Source organism: Suncus etruscus, chromosome 4 (assembly GCF_024139225.1).
Source record: "Suncus etruscus isolate mSunEtr1 chromosome 4, mSunEtr1.pri.cur, whole genome shotgun sequence".
Classification (NCBI taxonomy): Eukaryota; Metazoa; Chordata; class Mammalia; order Eulipotyphla; family Soricidae; genus Suncus; species Suncus etruscus.
The window spans coordinates 14,477,084-14,487,947 of NC_064851.1; the positions used below are offsets into that span (position 1 = coordinate 14,477,084).

At 56.2% G+C, this 10,864-nt stretch overlaps 1 protein-coding gene across 8 annotated transcripts in view; it reads right to left on the minus strand.

The window, feature by feature from the left end:
* Positions 1-1,331, minus strand: part of CHD4 (chromodomain helicase DNA binding protein 4) — a 44,392-nt gene extending 43,061 nt beyond the window's left edge. For all 8 annotated transcript variants that reach the window (XM_049771935.1, XM_049771934.1, XM_049771936.1 and 5 more), the window contains exon 1: positions 1,226-1,331. In XM_049771935.1, the coding sequence (XP_049627892.1) occupies positions 1,226-1,325 (100 nt within the window). In that variant the 5' untranslated portion in view covers positions 1,326-1,331. The remainder of the gene's footprint in view (positions 1-1,225) is intronic.
* Between the last annotated feature and the right edge of the window lie 9,533 nt (positions 1,332-10,864).

A 10,864-nucleotide genomic window follows, 5' to 3' on the forward strand; every position in this document is an offset into this window, starting at 1 on the left:
ATGCCACTTCTCAGGCGACTGGAAGGCCGGAATCCCCTTAGCCCCTCGGATAACCACAGACATGGTGGTGCCGCCATAGCAATTCAATTCCAAGTTTCTCACAGCAGTGGCTAAAGACACCACTGACATGGGGCATGACAGACCCCTCTGCTATCGGGTGGCAGGTGGAGCTATTGACACAAAACTCAGAAAACAGCCCAAGGCAGAGAGAGACCCCCTCTCCCAGACCACCTTGGTTTGCAGCTGAAGCAAGCAGAAGGGGGTGTAGGTGCAATTCTCAGGGTCCGGAATAAAATGCCAAATGTAAGTGGAATGAAAAAAAGGCGAGGAGGGAGACTGTTTGAATAAGGTCAAGGAAACAAGGAGGTGACTTAGGAAGGGGGACCCTGGAGGAAGACACCCATTGAGGAGATCCTTCATCCTCTGAGGAGCAACAGCCACCTTCCACCTTCTATCCAAGCAAGGAGGTGCCCATGTCACCCCAAAACACAAGTAGTGCAACCCAACCCCTACGATTCCACCAACAGCTTTTCACCAACCGCAGGCTGGCTCCCTGCTTCAAAGGCTGAAGCCTCCAGGAAAAAAATGGCAGGATGAAGTCCAGCGGCTGGGACAGAGCGACGCCCAGGGTGTCCCCTCCCCCAGGCCCACCCCAGCACCCCACTCTCCACCCTCCACACAGCTGAGCAGGAGCACTGGCTCACAGCTCACAGCGCTGCGCTCCGATCAGGCCGCCGAGGAGCGCCAATTCAAACTTCACACAGTTGAAACTGCACCGAAAACCGGTAACTGCTCACGGGGCTAAAAATAATCCCGGCCACCCGCACACCCCTGCTTTCCCTCCCTCCGCACCAGCAGCCACCCCAGGGATCCTGCCACCCCAGAGCCCTGAGCGGGTCTCCCCGGAATAGGAACAGAGAAGCTCAGGGGCCAATAGCCCAGCACCCCTCTCCACACTACACTACAGCCTCGAGCACGGCCAGGACGCTGCAGGCAGCTGCAGCGGGGGAGTCTCACCCCTTCATCCTCCCAGGACCCGCACTCACTGCTCCCCCGCTCTGCTCTCTCATTCCCAAAGACAGACCAGACCGTGCAGCCGGCGAGCTTGCCTCTGGGGCTCGGGAGGCACATGGCTGCCACCCCCTCGTCGCCCGCCCCCGCTGCCCTCCGGCCCGGCCCAAGACGCCCCGCAGACGGGCTCCAGGGAAAGGGCCGGCCGTGGTACCTGGGTGGGGTGGGGGCAGGCTGTTGTTCAGAAGCGCCTCCATGTCCTCCTCGTCGCTGCCCGCCGAGCAGGGGGACGGGGAGCCCAGGCCCGACGCCATCCCCTGCCCTTCCGCTGGCGGCCCGGGAGTGGGCCCAGCTGCCGCCGCTCTGCTCCGGCTCCTGCCGCTGCTCCACTCACTGTGCGGGGGAGGGGGACGGCACGGTCGGTCTCGGTCGGGGACGCGCCCGCCCCTTCCCCCACCCGGCCCGGCGCGAGCCACTCAGGCTGAACTTAGTTGCACACACACACACACACAGACACAGACACACATACACACACAACACACACTCCCGGGGACCGCCCGGAAGCCGCTTGCCCCCCACCCACCCGGGTAGACGAGCAGAGGCAGCGAGGGCAGGCGGGTAGAGGGTGCAGGGGTGAGGGGTGGTGAGCGCAGGGCTGAGGGGTGGGGGGGACTGCAGTGGGGGTGCAGAGGTGAGGGGTGGAGGGTGCAGGGGTGAGTAATGGAGGATGCAGGGGTGAGGGGTGGAGGGGTGCAGGTGTGAGGAGGGCGCAGGGGTGAGGGGTGAGGAGGGCGCAGGGGTGAGGAGTGGCGAGGTGGGGTTGCAGGGGCGCGGGGTGAGGGGGCGGGCCGGACGGGGCAGGGGCGCGGAGGGGGGCCCCGGGGGAGGCGTCTGGGGCCCCAAGGTCACCGGGGGTGGGGGGGCGCCCGGCCGCGCGCGGGGAGGAGCGGGCAGCTCTCCCAAGGCCGCGGGCGGGCGGGCGGGCGGGCGGGGCGCAGGGGGCGTGGAGGCGCGGGCGCGGGGGGCAGGTGGGCGCCGGGCCACGTGTCCCGGGGGGCCCGCGGGGGCGCGCGGGGCCTCGTGGGCGCGCGGCCGGGCCGAGGGCAGGAGGAGCAGGCGGGCAGGGTCGGAGGGCAGAGGCGCCCGCCGGGGAGCGCGCGCGAGGCTCCCTCCGGCCCTCCTCTCCTCTCCTCTCCTCTCCTCTCCTCGGGGCCGGCCGGGCTTCGGGCTGGGGGGCGGCTGTGAAGGGGCGACCCCCGCGCTCCGCTCACCCCAGAGCCGCCGCGGGTCGCGCTGGTCCGGCCCGGCGTCCCTCCCGCTCCCGCTCCGGCGGCTCCTCCTCTCGCCGCGGCCGAAGGGGGGAAAATGGCTCCGGCTCCGGCGTCGCCTCTTAAAGGGCCCGAAGCACCGGCCGGGAAATCCCACCGCTCAGGCCCCGCCCCCGGACAGCCCATAATAACCCCGCCACCTCCAACCCCCCCACCCCACGACCGCCACCCTCCTCCCGGGTCTCCCGGGCAACCCCCGCCCCCTCGTCGCCCGGGCAACCGCTGGCCACGCCCCCTCCGCGCGCGCGCGTGTCACCCGGGCAACCACCCACCTCCTGGCCATCCCATAATACGCACGGACACCACACACACCCAACACACACGCGTGCACTCCCTTACACATGTATGCCAGAGCTAGTTGGTGAGGTGACATCTCATGATGTGGAGGGGGGGGGCCCCTTGGGCAACTCACCCTTCCTGCTCCCAGCCCACCCCACCCGCCATCCCATAATAGCTAGCCTTTGCCAACTTCTTCACTCTTGGCCTGAAGGCTGACATCCCATAATAGTCCGTCACCTCGCCCTCCCCTGGCCATCCCATAATAAGCCGCCCCTCCCGCACTCGAGGCTGCTCGCACAGCCCATAATACTCGGCCCCATCCCCCACAGGCATCCCATAATAGCCACCCCCACTTTGATAGCCCATAATAGTCAGAAACTCAACCAACCCCCCCCTACACACACACACACACACTACAACAACGGACACTTGGGCCTCCTCCCACACACATCCCGTAATAATCAGGCTCCCACTTTCTGCACCGACGCCCCATAATAGCTAACCCCAGGAGCTGCCCTGAGCCCCTCTGTGGTTGGGATCTGGGTTCCTGACTCCAACACACACACACACACACACACACACACACACACACAACTTCTCCCCCCACAGCCCACAGCAACGACTCCTCCCCATCACAGAGCCATCCCATAATGATCAGCAGCTCCCTGTCACCCCCACAGATGGACATCTAATCGCCTCTCCTCGACCAGTGGAAAGCTATCCCATAATTTCACTCTCCCCCACCCCTCCACGCCCTGACAGCCCATAATAACCGCTGTGAAGGCAACCGGGGTCAACTAGCCATCCCAGAATACTCCTGCGCAACCCAGGGTCACATCCCATAATGCCTCCACCGGGCCCCCCCCTTTCTCCCCCTCTACCTTTCCAGCAGGCATCCCATAATAGTTGCATCCTCCCTCCTCCATCTCCCGAGCTGTCAATCTCTTCTGACACCCAAAGCAACCAGGGGAAAAAGCTGGCTACCCACACTGTCCTGCCCCTGCCCCAACTTGGATGCACCTTCAGCCTTTCTTTGCTGGGCCTGGCATCATCCTAAGGGTAAGGCTGATTTGATGGATATCTTGGAGATGGATCCCAGCTTTCCTCGCCCCATCTTTTCCAGTCCTTCTGAAACTGAGAATCAGGCCACCTGTGCAACTATAAAATCCAGGTAGTCTCCTGTCTGTCTCTTGTTTAGAATAAAACCCATCAACTACCATATTGGCCAAGTAAGCCATTCACATAAATTTGCTTCACTCCAAGGTATCCCCCAAATAATTACAAAAAGTCCAGTCTAAAAACTTTTTCATCATAGCATCAGTCCTTTTCCCACCTCACCTTAGCCCAGCCAACCTCTCTAGGGCAGGCAATAGTTTTGTGTCTGCCTTTACTCACAGCTGCTTACATTCATTAATTCAATAGATGCTCTAGCCGGGCATAGAGCTTGGGACCATGGAAACTGGACAAGGACCCTCAGCAAATCTATACAACCAAAGAGATGAGACAGAATATCTGGGGTCAAGGGAGAACTGCCGAGTGTAATATCCCACTGTCCTGTTGCAGAGACTAAAACAAATCCCAGTGGTCTCAGAAGATACAGTATCCTAGGAGAGTTCTAGTTGGTCCTCGCTGAGGCTACAAGGCATTTCAAAAGATGTACCATATTGCTGGATAGTCAAAATATTCTTCTCCCTTCTCCCAACATACCAAGACACTGTGAGTAGAAGACAGTGTGCCTTTCTGATACTGGAACCCTATAATATTGTCGTGTTTCCTTCCTAAGAGACTCATTAACATGCTGGAATTGTTATCTTCAGTCTTAAACACCATATGCTGCTTAGCCTCAATGACCCTTGGTTTTCAGCCATTTCTCACTTTAGATCCTAAAAGTCCTAACTCTTCCAATTACCCTTAACATAGTCTTGAGGTCTCCTTCTCTGCCCTCCAAAAACCCTTCTTTGTTATATACCACCCCCCCCCCCCAGGTAAGCCAACATTCCAAGATCTTTTATTTATTCAGTGGCTCTCAATAGGTAGCTCCCCCCATACACAATTCTTCTCTGATGCTGGCTTGCTAACACCCTAGACCAGGCCTAGAATGTCTGAGACATGGGCCTCATTTTTACTTGTGGGGGGGCCACACCCAATAGTATTCAGGGGTTACTCCTGGCTCTACACTCAGGAATCGCTCCTGGAGGTGCTCAGGACACCAGAAGGGATGCCAGGAGTAGAACCCAGTAGGTTGCATGTAAGGTAAACCCCCTACCCGCTGTACTATGATTCACACTTGGCTTCAAATCCATTGACTGTCAGGTCCCTGAACCCTTTACTTAATCTTGTTTTCTTAATTTTTTTTTTTTTTTTTTGGTTTTTGGGTCACACCCAGCAATGCTCAGGGGTTATTCCTGGCTCTACGCTCAGAAATCACCCCCGGCAGGCTCGGGGGACCATATGGGATGCCGGGATTTGAACCAGCGACCTTCCGCATGTAAGGCAACCGCCTTACCGCTGTGCTATCTCTCCGGCCCCCTTGTTTTCTTAATTTTCAAAGAACCAGGACCTGACTGAAAACTAATGTCCCATCCTTTCTACCATGTTGCCCCCACAATCTCACGTCTAAGAGAAAGTTGTTCTTTCCTCTCCCTCACGTGATCCTTTTCCACACAGCTCAAACACCTCTGAACAGTGAAATTTGTTGAAGAGAAATCAGAACTTTCTTCTGGGAAGAATCTAAACTAGCAGGATGAGCCTCTCCATCAATTCATTCACCTCTCAATTCAGTTCTCCTGAGTCAGGGGAAACCAATTCACCCTGATTGTGGATCATATGGATCAGAAGAACTAGTAAAGGTGAAATGGGTTAAGTACAAGCAGAAGCTTGCTTCAGAAAATGTCTAGCCCATTGCTTCCAAGTAGAGAAGCAGCGATGCTACTCTTGCTTACATGCTAACTGGAATGTCTTATACCATGTCCATAGAACATTCCTAGCCAACTTTCCTATTCAGATAGGCTGCAGTGAGGTTTTCTGTATAAATTTGACCCCATTCATGGGTCCAAGCTCTCCGCCATGTTTCTCCTGAAGACAACAGAGAACCTTGGGCTTCTCTCCCTTGGTAAGGAGGAGTCAATTCTATCATAATTAAGTCTCGCTCTTTTCAGGGGAGATTCTGTTTATAGAGCTGTGCCAATACCTATTATGGCCCCATTTCTTCCAGTTTCTCTAGGGATCCAGCCTGTCTCCAAGCCTTCAATCCCTTCACTGATATGTCCTCCACCAGTCGCTAACACTTTTCTGTTCAACTCCAGTGACTCATGCTAGAAAAAGATATATATATATATATATATATATATATATATATATATATATATATATATATATATATATATATATATATACACACACATACACACATGTGAGATCCCAGCCTTGTACTACAATTGCACACATGGGTACCATGTATCCTATAGCCTTGCCCCATTAATCCCCTAAAGCCCCTAATTCTGCCCCTCTCCCTGCTATCACACCAAGGATAGGTTCAAGGTCCTTTCTCATTTTGTTCTTCTTGAGAGACTTAGATGCGTGTGAGCCTGTGTGTTTATCTGTGTGGTTTTGTGATGTCGGGGTTTCCCAACTTCGCCTCCCCACCCTGGCCCATACTCCCCTCCCAGAGATCATAAATAAACCACTAGCGTGATTGGCCCACAGAGACCCACGGTGGGACAATCTCCTGATTAATGCACCCAGGGGACAGGTTCTCAGGCAGGTTACCTGAGAGTTCAGTTTCCATCCCATGGTACAAAATGGAGAATAACAGGCAGCCTGGGGTGTCTGTGGAGTTTTCAGCAGAGGCTCTAGACTTGCTGTGTCTCCCTGCCTGGACTGAGTGAGCCCCAGGACTCTGCTGAGAAGGTTCTCCCTGAGGACAGACATGACAGGGATGGGCTCTGCGGCCTCAGAGCTAGGGCTTACAGGGCTGGGTTGGGAGACTGGACAGGTCTTTGTCCTGCAGAGCCCATCCAGACCATGTGGGTGGGTGTGATGAGCAGGTGACAGGTTCCCCTGGTTCACATCTGGGGGACAAAGGACAGTTTGGAAGGACTGGCCAGACCCTAGACATTCTCCTTGGCAAGCAGCCTGCTGCACCAGACCCAAGAGGCCCCTGTTCCCAAGCTCCAAAAGGACCCAAATGTCCAGGGATGAGGTCTGGCAGACGCTAAACTGCCCCCAGGGCCCCATCGAGTAGCTTCCTGGTCAGCTTTGAGGCCAGCCCCAGGCCTGACGCCCGGGTCCCCCACTGTCCACAGTTCCTACCTTTCCCTTTAGAGCTCCACCTAGCCAGGACAGCCCCACCCAGCTGGGCTGGGCTGGGCTGGGCACAGCCCATAATACTAAGTCTCCTGGCCTGCCCCCCCCACCCCTCCAGAGCAGAGGCCATCCCATAATAGCCACCCACAGGAGACATTCCGCGGTGGCCGCCCCCTCCCTGCAGAGCTGCTGGCCAGACATCCCATAATAGCTGGCACCCATTTCCCCGGGTGAGGCTGTGGGGACGCTGGAGGGCCCCAGCCTGTAGAGCCACAAGGGAGGACACTGGCCTCCCTGGGGACAGGAGTGGAGGAGGCCCTGCAGGTGGGAGATGGGACCCAGGGCCTGTGCCACCCTGCTCTGGGACCTGGCACCATTTCCAGACACCGGTGCTTTCAGCCCCCCTGAGTCCCCCCAATCCCCACTGGCTGGCAGGTAGGGAACCTGCCTTGGAGGGGCCAGAGGCCCAAGCATGGCTGCTGGTGAGGCTCAGGTGTCAGCCTGGTCCTTGGGGGCCCCTGGGCAGTGGTCAGAGAGGTTGGGCTGGCAGCGAGGGCTGGGGGCAGCATGGAGGCGCTGAGGCCCTCCCCACTCTGCACCAGCATCCCATAATAGTCCCCCGGCCCCTCTCCCCCTCCCACACGCGCCATCCCATAATAGGTGCTGGAGCAGCAGTCCCCGCAGTAGGTACAAAGAGCTATCCCATAATAAGCTCCCCACCCCCCCCAAGTGGGCCCCCCCTCAGCCCTGCAGCCGGTGCCATCCCCCGATGCTCCCCCCTCTGGCCACCAAAGGCCCTGGCAGCCCATAATAGTCTTGCCTCTGGTCGCAGGAGGCCTCCAGCCCATAATAGTCCCTTCCACCACCACCCCCCCTTCCCACCCCTTCCTCCCTCCCGCCTCCACTTGGAGCCAGGCCTCGGCAGCCCATAATACTCCCCAGTCTCCCAAGGCTCTTGCAGCCCATAATAGTCTCCCTGTCTCCTAAGGCCTGTGCATCCCATAATACTACCAGATGCCTGACCTGTGGGCCAAACCCCAGCCCTGCTCACACATCCAGCCTGTGACAGAGCCACTGGGCTCCCTCCCTCCCTGGCAGCCCCTCCCTCGGGCCTGTCCCCTCCCTATGTCTGGGCCCCCTCCCAGCCCCACCCTGTCATGCTGGGCCCCTCCAGCCCCCCTCTGCCCTTCCTCCTGGGCAGCCTGGCTGCTTCCTCCAGGCCCCTGTCCTGTCCCTTGCAAGCACTGGCCCACCCTCTGCTCTGTCTGTGGGGTGGGGTGGGCTGGGCTGGGCAGCAGCGGGCACAGTGGGGAGACAGTGCCCCCACAGGGCAGCTGGCCAGTGGCTGCCCTGCGCTGTATCTGCTGGACCTGGGGCGGGCAAACTGGCCCGGCCTGCCTTGCTCCCCCATGGCCCTGGTCCTGCCTCTTCCTGCGGCCACACCTCCATTTCTAGAGCCCTGCTCTTCCAGAAACACTGCCATGGGCATCCCACTAGATCTGTGGCATCTGCTCTCCAGACTTGTTCATTCAGAAGTTCTGGGAGCCATTGGGATCCCCCAAACAAGTAATTTGCTTGTCACTTTGTCTCTGGGAAAGACAACATGATGACAACTTTGGGTCTCCAGGATCTCCTAAAGCAATGGAGAAACCAAAGGGTCTCTAGAGAATGAGTTTCCAGGGTCCTAAGTGGGTCATCCCCAGGGTTTTACAGCTCTGCTTAATTTCTTTACCTGATTGTACTGAATTTCTTTGACTTGGAGACCTTGAGTGTCCATTACTCTCTTGCCCCAACATCTCTCAAGATGTGGCAGGACCATCCAGCAGAAGAGACTAAACCTGCAGAAGCCATGGCAGGTAAGCCCTCCTGTGGTGTGGACACACACACACACACACACACACACACACACACACACACATACGTCATGGAGAGTTTGATACTAGCTGGGGCAGGGGAGCCCTGTCAAATTCTGGAGGTGAGCCTGCTAGTGATCCAAGGGACAAGTTTTAGAGGGGCCGGAGAGATAGCACAGCGGAGGAACATTTGCCTTGCATGCAGCCAATCCAGGACAAACTGTGGTTCAAATTCCGGCACCCCATATGGTCACCCTGCCTGCCAGGAGCGATTTCTGAGCCTAGAGCCAGGAGTAACCCTGCCCCAAAAACCGAAAAGAGAGAGAGAGAGAGAGACAGATAGACAGACAGACAGACAGACAGACAGACAGAGACAGACAGACAGAGAGGGAGAGACAGAGAGGGAGAGAGAGTCAGAGAGACAGTTTTAGAGCCTCACTACACTGGAACCCAGAATGAGCCCAGTTCCAGCTCTGACCAATTATAGGCTATTGATAGGCAAATAGAACCAGGGTCTGTGTAGTAGGTGGATAAGATGGTGAAGGAAGGAGAAAAGGTGGCCAAGGGGTGCTGCAGGTTAGGGGGTGAGTTAAGAAATGTGCCCAGCTGAGAAGTGCAGAGATCTATGGACCCGGGTGGATATCCAGTCAGAGAAGGTGATTGCAGAATTAGTGTCTGCTAGTCACATGTACAATGCTTTGGGTGCTTCTTGCTTCTTGCTTTGGGTGCCCAAAGATCTGTTTCCAAGGTGCTTAACTCTAAAATAGGGACCAACAGCAGCCCAGTTCAGGGAGGAGTTCATATGTCCTTGCCAATAGAAATTTTGTTTTGTTTTGTTTGGATTTCTGGGTCACACCCAGCAGCACTCAGAAGTTACTCCTGGTTCTGTGCTCAAAAATTGATCCTGGCAAGCACGGGGGACCATATGGGATGCCGGGATTCAAACTACCATCTGTCCTGGATCGGCTGCCTGCAAGGCAAACGTCCTATCGCTGTGCTATCTCTCTGGCCCCTAAGAGAATGTTTTAATGAAATCTATAAGTTCACTGAAAAGAAAGCAATCTAAAATGAAATCACAGCATTCAGAGAAGATGGACCTGAAATAAAATTGTGGCAGAGAATATAGTTTCTTTAATTAATTCAGCAGTGCTGGTGGGAATTGGTTACACATGCAACCAAGCGCCTTACCCTCTGTATTATCTATCTTTCTGGCCTACTTTTATTTATTTATTATTTGTTCATTTAAGTTTTGGGCCACACCCGGTGGTGCTCAGGGGTTCCTCCTGGCTCTGTGCTCAGAAATCGCTCCTGGCTCGGGCGATCAAACTTGGGTCCATCCTGGGTTTTCCATGCGCAAGGCAAACGCCCTATCATTGTGCTATCCTTCCGACCCCTCTGGCCTACCTTTAGACTTTTTCTAACCCTATGATGGGGGAACCCAAATTTGAGGGTTTGAGGCTTTCTTGCTTTGTCCCCAGCCTGCCCACTTGGGAACCAGGAATCCTTGTGAAACTAGCTGAATTCCAAAAGATTCCCCAACCCACTATTTGTGAGACTCTGTTCAATGTTCCCTTACCTATAACCTGCCCTTCATCTCTTCTTCTCCCTCACCTGTGACTGGAGCCCATGGGGAGCAGGGGTATGACTGCAGGCAAACCACCCAGCAGCACTGAAACTGCCTCACCCTAGACCTCAGCCTGGAGACCAACCTTGCCTTCTGCCCCTCCACAGCATGGTCAAACATCTCCTGCGCTAGCCTAAGAGCCCCCAACCCATCTTTCTTTCCCCTCCAAACTTCTCATCTCATTTCCCCTTGCTCCTTGCCTCACTTCCCCTGGCTAAACCCTCACACCATGTGTCAGTAGGTCGGACACTTTTAGGGGATTCCCTGCCCACAGGAATGTCTTGAGCTACATTCTTGCCTTTTCCGAGATGGTTTCAAGTATATTTTTTGGGCCACATCCAGCGTGACCCAAAAACTAAAAAAAAGGGGCTGAAGAGATAGCACAGCGGTAAGGCATTTGCCTTAGATGCAGAAGGATGGTGGTTCGAATCCCGGCATCCCATATGGTCCCCCCCCCCCCCCCC